This window comes from Sesamum indicum, linkage group LG10 (assembly GCF_000512975.1).
Source record: "Sesamum indicum cultivar Zhongzhi No. 13 linkage group LG10, S_indicum_v1.0, whole genome shotgun sequence".
NCBI classification, from domain to species: domain Eukaryota; kingdom Viridiplantae; phylum Streptophyta; class Magnoliopsida; order Lamiales; family Pedaliaceae; genus Sesamum; species Sesamum indicum.
The window spans coordinates 6084363-6098882 of NC_026154.1; the positions used below are offsets into that span (position 1 = coordinate 6084363).

At 31.5% G+C, this 14520-nt stretch overlaps 2 protein-coding genes across 5 annotated transcripts; one reads left to right on the forward strand and one right to left on the reverse strand.

Annotated features, from left to right (window-relative positions):
- On the forward strand, window positions 1951-5159 carry LOC105172024. Its single transcript, XM_011093358.2, has 3 exons — window positions 1951-2199; window positions 2980-3477; window positions 4433-5159. The coding sequence occupies exons 1-3, from the start codon at window positions 2106-2108 to the stop codon at window positions 4954-4956; spliced, it is 1116 nt and encodes a 371-aa protein (XP_011091660.1). The 5' UTR covers window positions 1951-2105; the 3' UTR covers window positions 4957-5159.
- LOC105172025 (cytochrome b5 domain-containing protein RLF-like) lies at window positions 6473-10007 on the reverse strand. Of its 4 annotated transcripts, none has more exons than XM_011093361.2 (6): window positions 9858-10007; window positions 9492-9571; window positions 8994-9369; window positions 7388-7522; window positions 6880-6930; window positions 6473-6776 (listed from the first exon to the last, which is right to left on the reverse strand). In XM_011093361.2, exons 2-6 carry the CDS (start codon window positions 9522-9524, stop codon window positions 6700-6702), a joined length of 672 nt encoding a protein of 223 aa, XP_011091663.1. In that variant the 5' UTR covers window positions 9525-9571; window positions 9858-10007; the 3' UTR covers window positions 6473-6699. The 4 variants fall into 4 exon arrangements, with proteins under 4 accessions (XP_011091663.1, XP_011091664.1, XP_011091665.1 ...); XM_011093362.2 differs by lacking the exon at window positions 9858-10007 and adding an exon at window positions 9674-9824; XM_011093363.2 differs by lacking the exon at window positions 9858-10007 and adding an exon at window positions 9658-9818.

Below are 14520 nucleotides of genomic sequence, written 5' to 3' on the forward strand. Positions count from 1 at the left end.
AAAGATCTCTTATATTTAAAAAATTACAAAAATGCCCTGCAATGTAATTACCTCGGGGTGTTTGTGGAAGGTTTTAAAAAACTATATATGTATTATAATTATAATCTCCGGGGATATGTTTATAGTTTTACAAAATACACAGAAGTATTTGTATAATTAAATATAATTTTAAGGGTACAAATATAATTTTTACCTATTCTACTAAGTATTGAAAAATATTGTAAACTATATTCCAATATGATTCATTAAATATATTTATTGCCCTTTAATTTTAATTTATAGTCTTCTTTTTTATTATCAAGAAAATTTAAGTAGTTTTATTTTCGATTATCAGAATCCATAGTCCACCAGCACATCACTAAAACGAACTGCAATATTAGTGAAAATATTAAGTGACGATTTTAAAATTTTCATCGTATATATATTTTATGTGACAACAATTTTGATCTTGTGGCGATGTAATTATAAGTACAAAAAATTGTGCATTCAATTGTTTCTTATGACAACTTATCATAACTAATTCTTGTTAATGATGATTTTTCACATATTATAATTACAAAATTCATTACTATATATGATATAAAATAATAAATAAAAAAGTTTTGTCACTAAATATATATGATTAATAATAATATTTAAAATTATCACTTAAATTTGATTATTTTTTTTATTATTAACTATTTTTTTAAAAAAATTAATGCTAAATATATAAAATCACAAAGTGTTGTTTGTCTTCCCTCAAAAGATTTTCCAACAATAATTGAAAAGGAGTGAAGTTAGGTTCTCAACTACGAATAAAGATGAAAAGTTTGTTCAAAATTCAAATCTCAAAAGACAAAAAAGGGGACACTTTTTGTGTATTGGAATTCACTAAAGCAAGCAATTAAATTAAAAATGGATAAAAAAGAATGATAAATCCTAATATTTTCTAAAACCAAGAAACTCTTTTTTGATATAAACATAAATCCTAATTTTATCTAAAACCAAGAAACTCTTTTTTGATATAAACAAATAAATTACAACCGAAATTCACTGAATTTATTGGTTTTAACAAAATAATATATATATATATATATATTTATATCTGATTGACTTATTATTGATTTATTGCATGTCAAATAAATCTTTTTATGATCAAGTCACCATTATATATCTTTACGCGTTAATGTATGTGATAAGGGTAGTTTAGTCGGAAAAAAATTATTTGACATGCAATAAGTCAGTTATAAATCAATCGAGAGTAAATATTGATTTTCATTTAGTTTTGTTTGTTAATATCATTCAGTGAATTTTGACTAACAGATGAACTTATTTGTTAGATAGACAAATCTCATGGGTGCTAGATGTAATTTTTCAAACTACAAAGGGTTTATGCATAATTACATTAAATCTTTGAGGAGGAAAGTGTAATTATTCCTAAAACTAATTTATAAATTATGGAGCGTAATGTAATTATCCTTAAATTTTAGGGTTAATCACTTTTTGCCATTCGAATTATGACCGTTTTACATTTGAGCATTTGAACTTTTTTTTAGTGTCAATTTACCATCTCAACTTCACGAAATTTTATAATTTGCCACTTATAACTGCTTTTCAGTCAAAGTTTTTATTGAAAAACATCACATGCAATGTATATATAATATTTAAAGGTTACGTGAAGTGATATTTTTCACATATACACAACATGTAATGTTTTCCTTCAGAAAAAAATCAACAAAAAGACAGTCATATATGGCAAAATACAAATTTCATAAAATAGAGATGATGAGTTGACAGAAAAATATATTTTAATAATAAAATATAAAAACAGACATAGCTCCAATGACAAATTATAATTTAGTAATTTACCCAAATTTTTAATACAAAAAGAGAAGGAGACACGACAAATTAGGACCTGCTGCCTCTGACCCCTAAAGATATATATGTCCACCTGTTCCCAAGTATACTATTTTCTTCATCACATTTTCCATTTTTCACACACAACACACACTCATTAAACTCTCACATTGTTAAGCATATAAATAAATCCAGACCAGAGAGGGGTTCCTTCACTCTCTCTCTCTCTCTCTCTCTCTGTCGCTAGCTGTGTGTGTAGTGGAAGAAGAATGGAAGTGAAGAAGAAGATATGTTTGTTGGTGTACTGTGTGTGGTTTGTGTACGCAGTCTCTGGTGTTGCACCACCGCCGGCTCCTTTGGAAGGTATGTATGGCCGTCGACACTCCATTTTTACCTGCTTATATAGATCTCTGCTGCTACTGCCTCATTCTCTCTCCCACTCTACTCTGTTTTCTGCTTTCAGCTGTTTCCTTTGCATTTTCTCCGTGTCTCTTAATCTGTCGTATTGAAGTTCTCCTCCTCCTTTCAAACACTCGACCACCCTTTCACTTTGTGCTGTGTGTGTGAGCGAGAGAGAGAACCCTTTCACTGTGTGTGGTGCGAGAGCGCACCCTTGACTGCGTGTTGTGTGTGTGAGAGAGTGAGAGAGCGCTCTTACAAAAATATATATACGTAGAAAAATTCTAAAATTAATTTCATCGTTAAGGTTTGTAAAAAGTATTTAATAAATGCAATAAAGAATTAGATAAAAAATAATTTTAGTAAAATTAAAAATTGTAATTTTTATCAAAATATGTTTCTATTTGCATTTAAAAAATAGATTTGGTCTACCCCAGAAAGGCAAATGAGCACTAAAAATGCTTAAAAGTACACTCATAATTTGATGTTTTTGTTGATGATATTTAATTTTAATTATTGAAATTGAGGTCTCATAATTATAAAATTAAATATTAATTTATTTAATAAGTATATAGTTATTGATTAATTATATATATTTAATATTAATTACTGATGTATATTAAAATTCATAACACAATTGCAGTCGATTAAAAAAAATAAAAAAAAAATCAATCTTTTTGTTTTTATTAATTTAGATTAAATAAAAAACCAAATAAATTAAAAGCTTGTTGAATGTGTTGACAGGGCTCCTCCCCAACGGCAACTTTGAAGAAAAGCCAAAGCCCACAGACCTCAAGAAAACAGTGCTCCAGGGCAAACGCGCGCTGCCCAAATGGGAGATCGACGGCCTAGTGGAGTACATCTCCGGCGGCCCACAGCCCGGCGGGATGTACTTCGCCGTGGCGCACGGCGTCCACGCCGTCCGCCTCGGCAACGAGGCCTCCGTCTCCCAAACAATCCCAGTCAAAAATGGCTCACTCTACGCTCTCACGTTTGGCGCATCAAGAACCTGCGCGCAGGACGAGGTGCTGCGGGTGTCAGTGCCGCCGCAGACAGGGGACCTCCCTCTGCAGACCCTTTACAGCAGCAATGGCGGCGACACCTACGCTTGGGGATTTAGGGCTAATTCCGACTCCGTGAAGGTGATTTTTCACAATCCCGGCAGGCAGGAGGATCCTGCTTGCGGGCCTTTGCTTGATGCTGTTGCCATTAAGGAACTCTTCCCACCTAGGCCCACTAGAGGTTATCTTCTTCATCCCCCTTTGTTTACGAGTTCTTGTTGCTTCTGATTTGGTTTACCCTCATTAGGGTTTCAGTTTTTTGGTTTAAAAAATCTAAGGGCATGATTGGTACATATGAACGGAATTATGCGACAATGAAATGAATTTAGAAATAAAACAAAATGAGAGAGGAATCGAATTTGAACAGCATTGCAATGATTTGGGATGTAATCACTAATCCCTTGATAAGGGAACAGGAATTCCTACCAATCACATGTAAAGAAATGATTTGAGAATGCCAATTCCATTTTTACTGGATTTTTATATATCAATCTCGCCTAATTGCATCGTCTATTTCATTTAATATCTATAAATATAAATAAAGCACCCTTGATGTGCGTGTATAATATAAGTTATATTTATTTAATTAAATAAAAGAAAAATAAAATAAATAATCATTCCAAACTGATAAATATAATAATTTTAAACATGCATGAGTAGAAAATGATTAATTAAAAAAATTGATTGAGGAGATAGTTATTTTGTTAAAGAAATAATTTTGTTAAAAGATATTTTAATTAATTAATATTATGACAAACCAAAATTAGTTATTCTAAGATATTCACATCAATTATATGATTTATTTTTAGCGAGGGAAGGTTTTGTATAAATGCTGTATATATTAAATGTAATAGATGATGCAATAAGATTCAGAATATTAATCGTTTACCCGAGCAAGTTTTTTGAAGTATATCTTATAAAAATGTTTGAAATCTTACGAAATATCATATTATAAAGTGTTATATTTTTAACAAAAGGAAATTTTTTCAACTTTGATCTTATTAATTATGAAAAATGTTATTACTCACATCTCATAAGCTCTGATTCTTGTTTTCTCCGAATAATTTAGGAGTTATTGTTAAAATAAGATTTAATATCGTATAAGCTCTGAATACATAAACTGATACAATTTGCAGTGAACCTGGTGAAGAACAATGGTTTTGAGGAGGGTCCCCATCTCCTGATCAACTCATCTCACGGAGTCCTCCTCCCTCCCAAACAAGAAGACCTGACCTCCCCGCTCCCCGGCTGGATCATCGAATCACTCAAGGCCGTCAAGTTCATAGACTCCGCCAATTTCAACGTCCCGTTTGGGAAAGCTGCAGTGGAGCTGCTTGCAGGAAGAGAGAGCGCCATCGCCCAAGTCATCAGAACCGTCCCCAACAAAGCCTACAACCTCACCTTTGTAGTTGGAGATGCCAAGAACGACTGCCACGGCTCGATGATGATAGAAGCGTTTGCTGCTAAATCGGTAATGAAAGCTCCCTTCAAATCCGAAGGGAAGGGGAAGTTCTCGACCTACAGTTTCAAATTCACAGCCACGTTGTACAGGACCAGGTTAACGTTCTTCAGCTCGTTCTATCATACTAAGGTTCATGACTATGGCGCTCTGTGCGGTCCGGTTCTCGACGAAGTCCGAGTTTTCCCTGCTAAGGCTTAGTTTTATCGGTATTGATGAAGTGCCGGAGTTACTATGTGTAATGGAGATAGAACAATGACTGTTCAGCTTTATGTGGAGGCTGATCAATTCATCAGGCATGGTCTGCAGTATGTAATTGCATCAAAACTTAGGTTATCAGTGAGTTCTTGGTTGCTTTGAGTTGATTTTTACCACTGCTTCATAAGGGCTAGTTTTTTCATAAATAGTATGCTCTTCATTATGTCATTCAAATTAAAAACTGATTCAGTACATTATAATATAGTTCAACAAATGCATTCAAACGATAAAAAGAAATAAAAACTACTATAACATTAAATATACACCTGAACTCAAATTCAATACCTCTTGATTGTGAGGCCCTATCTTACCAATAAAGTAAGACCCCATTGATCATAAGAGCTAGTTAATACGATATTAATGCATATTGCATACTCCATGTGTGTGCATACTTTTTAAGTGTACAGAAAATATTAAAAAATATATAGAGTTGGTTTTTATGTTTGATTCATAAATCGCAAAACTTCCATCTTGTTCGAATTTTTTTCTAATTTTTAATAAAAAAAATTGCAAGGCAAAGTGAACAATTCTGTGTCTCCAGCTGGATTACATAATTTCATTAAATATCAAGAGATTATTACTAATTTTTCAAGTAATAAAAAAATATTCATAATTATATCAAACTTCAAGAACTCATTATAATTTACCTTTTTCATTTTGAATATTTCCAAGTATATTAATTCAAATTTAGTTTTCATTCCTATACAAAGCACCAAGAATATTTTCAAGTATAGAAATCTTACTAGTGCTGGATTTCCAAAGAAAATTTGAAAATGAGAGCAAACAAGGAGTGTTAGGGCCTTGGCAACCAACAATAAATTGAAAATTTAATTTAGTAGCTACCTATTATTGTACCATGAGTAGGTTATGTGATACTTTTAGACCTAACAAATAATTTAGACAAAGTCTTACTCACATGAAAATCAAACCAACATTTATATATGATGGTATGTAGCAATTAGCAACTCTTGAAGGAAAGAGGGAGCTCAGGAAAATGAGGCCGGAGACTGATCGGAGAGAGGCGGTGGCATCACGGCTGTTGAGATGGTGGTGAAGGCGGGCCAAGGACGGCAAAGGAAGGGGGGAAGGGGTAGGGAAAAAGAATGGAAAAATTCTAATGAGCTTGCTTGGTTATCTTGCAACCTGGACTTTGATAATATATGAACTTTAGACTACTTCTAAACAATTAATTAATTTTATCAATTTTTTTATATACATAAAATTGAAAATTTGATTATATATTTAATAGTGCGGTTGGATTTTAAATGGTTTTTTTTGTTTGTTCTAAATCAAAACAAAACCAACAAGTATGTCATGGTTTTATTCTAAATTTAGGATTGCGAATGAAAAGATAAATCATAGAGTCGATTTGATTTTGGACGGGTTCGGAGATTTTATTTATTTATTTTTTTATCCACCCCTAAAATCAATGTATACATAATTGGATAAAACTCGTGCATTTATCTTATCGGACATTTTTATCCAAACGGGCACAATCCACCAATTTTTCTATCTACAAAAGTAATCTGCCAATAACCAGTTGGTTGAATTGACATAACTCTCCTTGAGAGTCCTGAATTAAAACCCACATTGTTTCCGACCCCCATTCCTATTGTACTATACAAAAGTACAATATTACTGTAATTACTGCAAGCATTTGAATCTTTTCTGTAAAATCGAGTACCTTCAATGGCCCTCGTCTAGAATACCGACGAGACATTTCTCCAGTAAAAATTCTGCATTAACCCAAGCATGGTACTTATCTGAATAAAGCATCAGGATCGCAACCATCGCCAGCGCATGATATCAATACTAGTTTACGTGGTAGAAACTGCTGAAAAAATTAGCAAGTATGAGAAAGGATACTGAATAAAGACGTGCAATCTTTTCCGACACCCTTCATCAGCATATCCACACCTAGCAGCAGCAAATGCGTGCAAAAAAGTTAAGCAGAAGAACAAATGATACAATTACAGAACGAAGCCTGTTTGACATGTGGTGAAAGGTTTCATCATTTCTTGTTTCGTATATCCTATGTGGTCAAATTCGCATAAAAACAGTTTCCTCATTGGAAATATTGAGGAAGTGACAATTATCGACCTTCTAATCATATAGGGACAAAGACATAATTGGAAGCAGATGAATTCTGCATAAGGAAAAAATTAAGGTCGTTTTGGATTGAAGGATTTGAAAACATGGGTTTCAAATCCATCATAACAAATCCTTTGACCTTGTTTGGCTGATTACATGTTATGAAGAGACTTCTAAACTATATATTGTGTCATTGTAATGAGTTTCAAATCCCTTTAGTATGGACTCCTTCGAAATCCTTCGATTCAAATGTAGCCCAAGTCAAGAAACAATTAATGGGTACCTCCAGGATGAAATTTCATGTATGGCGCAATGTTGTAGACACGACCTTTAAGGACAGTCCACATAGAGCCTTCAGACTGATGTTGTTTAACTTCATTCAGTGATATAAGTCTCTTATTCGACTGTCCCTTCAATCCTGAGACGATAACGATATGAACCCCAGAAAAATAGACGATGCACTACTGACAGGGTAGAGATAATACTACTGAAGGTATATTAAAGTTGAACATGTCGTTAAGAGCTCAGGGATGGTATTTAAGCTAAGCTGAAACAATGCACACGAACAAATTCCAGAACAACACATAATGCTCGGTGACACAATGAACAAATAAACATTCAGTACGACTATGCGTATTCCTGGTCCATAATTGGCATGGCAAATAATGTTTTATGCTAGTATCATTAACATGCTAATTAGAAGAGCATTGGAGATAATCCAAACACAACAACAGTTACGGCTGTTTTGGTGAGCTTATAAACTCTTCAAAATATCTTATAATGTTGAAAAGTGTTAGGTAAACTTATTAAGAAAATAGCTCATTAGATTCAAATACAAGATGTTAGGAGTTCATAAGCTGTTTTTAACGTCTCATATGCTAAGAATTTAATTTATTAAAACTTTTCTACCTGTGATATACATTTCAATTTCCAACAACTGCTAGAGAATGGTTCTTTGATGTGCTAAGTCCAAAATTAACCCTCATAATCTTAGAACCAGTTTTCTTCATTTGCAACAGTAGATAGGAAACCTATACCTAGCTTGTTCCCTTGCTTATTTTACAGATCAACCTCAAAATCCTTACATTAAGACAATAGAAAAAAGTGGCAGCCCATTTAAGACTTTTTAAAGTGTTTAAATAAAATAAGATAATAAAACTTATAAGATGTTAGTCATTGGCATATTTGTAATTAATATGATCAATTTTTTTTTTTTTAAAAAAATAAGTTCGGAACTCTTTGGTTTTCTAAAAGGAACTTATAAGCTCATAACATTTTTGGATCTTATAAACTCTTTTTCTAAAAATTTTACCGAATGCTTTTTAACATCTTATAAATCTTTATTTATAAGATGCTTTGGAAAGCTTAGAAGCTTGCCCCAACATCCTCTAAGTTCAATGTACTTCCCTATTTCCTTTTTAATTTGTGTGAATCATAACACAAGACATGGTAGCAATAAATGGGCGAATCTACCCAATACAGAGAAATAAAAGGTGAAAAGGTATTGGCATGACCAGACTCACAGAATGCCATGATTAGAACTTAAAATGCAAACGACATTTCCAAAAGGCTAAAGTAGGAAACATTGGATACTCTAGTCTTCTATAATAAGCTAATAAACCCCTTAAAAAATACCTCAAAACGAATCAGAAGAGGTCATGAACTGGCATTTAGAAGGCAAAGAGTTCTACTGCAGATAATAAGATGCATTTGCCTCCAGAACCAACACCAACAGTTTCGCGCCACTCTTTTACAGGGGGGTTCAACTATGCATGTTTAAAGTTTATTGGTCGTGGAGGCTGATTCACAGATATATTACGCAAGAAAACACAGTCAAATATGCTTATCCCCATAAAGAAAATCCATATTTCAGGTTATATGGAAAGAACCTGCCAAGTCAGGGTGCGTTCTTGTGAGCTTAAGCCAGTCCATCTGACTATACCCCTTCTCGAACGGAACCTTCACACGGGGCGTCGACTTCCTCACAGGACTCTTTTGTTCTGATGGTGCCTTAGCTGAACTTGTAGCACCCTCATGTGCTGCTTGTCCGGACTGTTGATCTACTTCTCTGCGAGGTGACGCATCGTTCACATTAAACGACAGAGAGCCAATTGTTTCCTGCTTCTGAGAGGAAGCACTCATTTTCCGTATACTACCACTACTCCTATCATCAGCAATCCCATTCCCATCATCTCTATGAATCCCACTAACATCATCATCATCATCAACTCTCCGAGTTTCAATATTAACTTTCGGCGGCCCAACCTAACCACATAGACTAAACTTGATATCCACAGAAACAAGAATTGAGAACACAAATGAAGAACAAACAAAACTTCATTAAAAATTCATGCAGCCACGATTCATGAATAAATCAAGTAACTCACCGAACAAAACGTGAAATCATCCTCATTAGCCATTGTAACTCGAAAGCAGATTCCAAGAAAACAATAATCTTACAATTTGCCTGTGTACAAGATACAAATACACTCATCAGACGACTACCGAATCTATTCATAGAACGCTTAATTCTGAAACCTCATTCCCACCCACCACTTAATTTTATTACCAAAATTCTGCCTTTCTTTTGTGCATCCTTTCGTTTTATGGGTCTTCACTAATTTGTTCAACCGATTACAATCTCTCTTTATTCATCCAAAAAATACAAGAATAGAAGAATAACATTAAAAGAAGCCACGTAGAGGCACAAATAGGCAGATGGCGAGCGAGAGAGAGATAGAGAGAAGGCGTACTCTTGGTGAAGTTGATCGGAGTAGGTGGATTCTCAGGTCTCAAAATGCTGGAAGATCTTTCGCTTGCTGGTCATTATTCGACATTTGTTTATCAAAAAGAGAGAAGTTTAAAGCAAATGTAATGGGCCGGGTCTGAATGTTTGGGGATGGGTTGAGTTTGTGCACAATGAACAATGATACTAGTGTTAGTATTATTTAATGAAATATTATAATTTTGAATATTACATGTTCTAATAATATAAATTAGGGTTAATTATATTATCCTCTAATGAGGTTTGGTATAAACTTATATAAATTTTATGTAATTTGAGAAATTATATCTAATAACTTCTGACGGTCAAATTCATATAATAATAGATCTTTTCGATAATCAAAATTTATCGAATGTGTTGTTATTTGAAAAAAATTGATGAAAAATCATATTTATTTCCAATTGATTTATTATTGACTTAATTCAGGTTAAATATTTTTTTCTATGCAAATACATGTGAGAAGGTATATTTTCATCATTATAACAGTAGTTTGATTAGAAAAAGATTTATTTGACCTGCAATAAGTCATTAATAAGTCAATTAGGAGTAAATATGGATTTTCATTCAATTTCTTTATTAATATCAACAAATTTGGTGAATTTCGACTAATGAAGGTATCTATTTGTCAGATGAAAATAAAAGTCAAGATTACTATATATAATTTTTCAAATTATAAGAACTCTATATATAATTACATCATATCTCAAGGGAGGATGTTTTAATTATCCCTATAAATTACTATTTAGTTTTCTGAATTTAACAATTAAGGACAGATCTAAACGACCCATATGGCACAAACAACATACATGGTAGTCCTTAAAGACGTTCAATTGGACTCGACAGTCAAGAAATTTTGGATCAGGACCCATATCCGGACCCGTCAGGTTCGACCTAATGAACCCAGCTAATACTTTCAAAATATGAAAAAAATAATACTATCATAACTTTATAAATATGAATTATTAATATTATTAAAAAAAATTAATATTTTTCTTATAAATATATGTACATATTTTAGATGTTGAAATATTACATATTTTAGAACATGTGTTATTTATATAAATATTAAAACATTTGTAAATTATTTATGTTATTATTTTAATTTATAAAAATATTAAACTTATGTTATATATACGTATAAAATAAATAAATTTTTATATATGTACAAATATATTTTATATAAGTATATTAAAATAGATAAGAAAAATTAATTGGAACAGATAGGTTGGAGTTCAATCTACTAAGATCCGGATCTACCCCAGGACCGTTTAAGGCTTCAAAGTCCACCCTAATTTGGATGACTCCGTATCAGATCCGAACCATTGTCATCCCTATACTAAAGATCTAATTTCAAGCAATATTGGACCAAGTTTTGAGTAGTTAACATCTTCCACTACGAAAAAATTAACTTTTTCCTACACTATAAATGACCACGGCTTAAAATAGTGGTAAATCAATATTATTAACCATGGTTAAATAAAATCAAAATAAAAAACTTAAATTTTTATTACGATTAATCAATCTTCCGCCATAGTTTTTAGCATAGAAAAAACATTTGCCATGGTTTAGCCATGGGTAATGTTTTGGCCACACCTACAGAAACAACAATTAATGAACATTGCCAAGTCGTGATTGATTTTTATTTGCCATAATTTTTTTTTTTACTATAATAATTAATCATAGTAAAAATTCATATTTTTTTTTAGTTTTACGGGTCAACCACTCCAATCACATTCTCGCAGTCATCAATAGTGTCTGAGTACGACCAAAGATGAATTTTCGGATGTGTTAAAAAAAAGAAAAAGTTGCTAATAAAATAAAAGTGGACAATTAAGAGAAAAAAATGAGATTTTCTTTAAATTTTTTTAAATAGAAAGTGAGTGGGTCACTTTGCAATTTCGTAGAAACTAAAGGGTAAAATGGTAAGTCTATAACCTTTCTCCAAAATTAGGCGAATATTACACACTTGGAGTCTTGCGGAAACTTGACGCGGCTTTTGGAATTGGTACGCACCCACCAGTTGACTGAATTCTCCCATGAAATTGATTAAAATTTCATTAGAGCCCTTATACTTTTATGTATTTGTAGAACATGCCCCAGAAAGATTATTCTGATTTCTATATTCCTCATTTTAATTGCAACTTGGAGAATTTTATTCTCTAATTTTTTTGTTGTCGTCGACGTACGATTATAATTACAAACCTTAATTTATTAAATTCATTTGTTAAAAAAATTAATTATTTAATGTATAATAGTTACATCATTATGAATCACCTAAGTGAAAAATGGAACATTTTAACTATAAAAATATTTAATATAGAAAGATTAAAAAGAGATAAACAGTTGAAGTGTATTTTGTATATATAAAAGGGTTAATTACATTCTATTATTTGAATTGTGATTGTTTTTACACTTTGGTGATTAAACTTTTTTTTTTTGTGTCAACTTACCATCTCAACTCTATGAAATTTTGCACTTTACCATTTGTAGGTGTGTTTCCCCCAAGATTTTTTTGCAGAAAAGCCATCGCATGCGGGGCACATGTAATATTTAAGGGTTATGTGCTGTGATACTTTCACATATGCTTAATATGTGATTTTTTTTGGTAAAAGAATGAACAAGAAAATGGTTGTATATGCCAAAGTGCAAATTTCGCAAAAATTAATATGGGAAGTTGACACAAAAAAAAGAAAAATTAAAGGCCAAAGTGTAAAATGATATATTTTTACCCTATATAAAGATATGGTAAATATTGAAAAATCAAAGCTTTACGCAATATGCAATTTACAGGTTTAAATGAGAGATAATTACACTCCCTTCCACTGAGATTTAGTTTAGTTACACGTAGACTCCCTGTGAGTTGAAAACTTATACCTAGTATCCTTGAGGATTGCGTTTGTCTAACATATATGTCCATACATTAGTCAAAATTCATTGTATTTGTTAATATTAACAAAAAAATTGAATAAAAATCGATATTTGTCTTTGATTGACTAAACCTGATTTATTGTAGGTCAAATAAATCTTTTGTGACTAAACTACCCTTATAACAGTAAGAATATACATCCACGCACGCATTAACATGTGAAGATATATAAGGTAATCTGATCATAAAAAAATTATTTGAACTGCAATAAATTAATAATAAATTAATCGGGGGTAAATATGAATTTTTATCCAATTTTTTTTGTTAATATCGTTAAATTCGATTAATTTTGGCTAATGAAGGGACTTATTTATTTGATAGAAACAAATATTAGGGTTAGTAGATATAATTTTCTAAACTACAAAAAAACTACATGTAGTTATAATTATACCTACTATTCAAATCGCGAACTATTACATAATCATCTCCTAGTTACACGCTATAAATATAGAAGATAGTGACAAAAATTATGCACAAAGTTGTCACTGAGTACAATTAATAACTCATGTATATTGACGATCTAGTGATAATAAATAATAGTTGTCACTATATTCTGTTGTCACTGTAGATGTATCACTAATTATATTTAGGACAACTTTAAACATAATTTTTATCACTAATAATTATATCATATCGAGATAAGAATTGTTTCATTTGATATATATTTTTAGTGAAACTTTAATATTGTCCTTTGATAGTTTGTCACTAATATTATATTTTTTATAGTGACATTACACTAACACCCTCACAAGGGGTGTAAAAGTAATTTTTTAAATAACAAAAGATGTTTATATAATTAGATCTAATATAAAAAAATTTCGATATAATATACACTTTATTTAAAAAAAAAACTATAACCGTGTTTAGATGAAAACGACTAATTAAGATTCAAGTACTCTATACAAATTTACCAATTCTCTAATTATCAATGTAATAGGACTACAAACTAACAATCGATAATTTTTGACTTGTCTCGACTACAAAATTTTTATTAAAAATCAACTGATATTTATCATTGATGAAAATTATTTCGACAACTTAAAATATAGGAAAAATTATACTTTCTTTTTCTGAGATTTGATGCAATTACACGTAAAGTCTTTGTAATTTAGGAAATTACATCAAGTACCTTTAAGGTTTGCTTCCATCGAAAAAAAATATTTGGCCTACAGTAAGTCAGTAATAAGTGAATCGATGGTAAATAACAATTCTTATTCAATTTCTTGTTAATATCAACAAATTGAATGAATTTTAACTAATGGGGTACTTATTATTGCAAGGAAGCAGATATCAGGAATACTAAATATAATTTTTTAAACCATATAAATTTATGTATAATTACAAAAGATTTAAAAGGATGAAAGTGTAATTATTCCTTAAAATATAATTACCCCATGGAGATTGAATAAAAAAGTGAAATTCACTGGTGTTTCTTGTTGAAAACCACATCGCAATTAAACAATGAATAGTAATACCAAAAGAAGAGGTCACCACATTTAAATTATTATTATGATTAGTATGATAATGGACAGCATCTCCAAGTTCAACGTATGGAAGAAAAATAATGGGGCAAATAGGAATAAGATAAAAGTAGAGGGGCAAGAGTGCAAATTCCTTAACCCTCAATTCTTGAATAATGTCTCTATGTGAAAAGGAAAAGACGAGGAAAGAGAAGCAGCCAAATTAGTATATAAACCCTAATTTC

What these genes read in the sequence shown, in the direction of transcription:
- LOC105172025 (XM_011093361.2), bottom strand. Translation starts at nt 9,524, where the DNA reads ATGGCTAATGAGGATGATTTCACGTTTTGTTCG. An exon ending in AACGCACCCTGACTTGGCAG is followed by an intron (nt 7,523 to 8,993) that starts GTTCTTTCCATA and finishes TTATCGTCTCAG; the next exon opens with GATTGAAGGGACAGTCGAAT. An exon ending in AGATTGCACGTCTTTATTCA is followed by an intron (nt 6,777 to 6,879) that starts GTATCCTTTCTC and finishes TGCTTTATTCAG; the next exon opens with ATAAGTACCATGCTTGGGTT.
- LOC105172024 (XM_011093358.2), top strand. Translation starts at nt 2,106, where the DNA reads ATGGAAGTGAAGAAGAAGATATGTTTGTTGGTGTACTGTGTGTGGTTT. An exon ending in ACCGCCGGCTCCTTTGGAAG is followed by an intron (nt 2,200 to 2,979) that starts GTATGTATGGCC and finishes ATGTGTTGACAG; the next exon opens with GGCTCCTCCCCAACGGCAAC. An exon ending in CCCACCTAGGCCCACTAGAG is followed by an intron (nt 3,478 to 4,432) that starts GTTATCTTCTTC and finishes TACAATTTGCAG; the next exon opens with TGAACCTGGTGAAGAACAAT.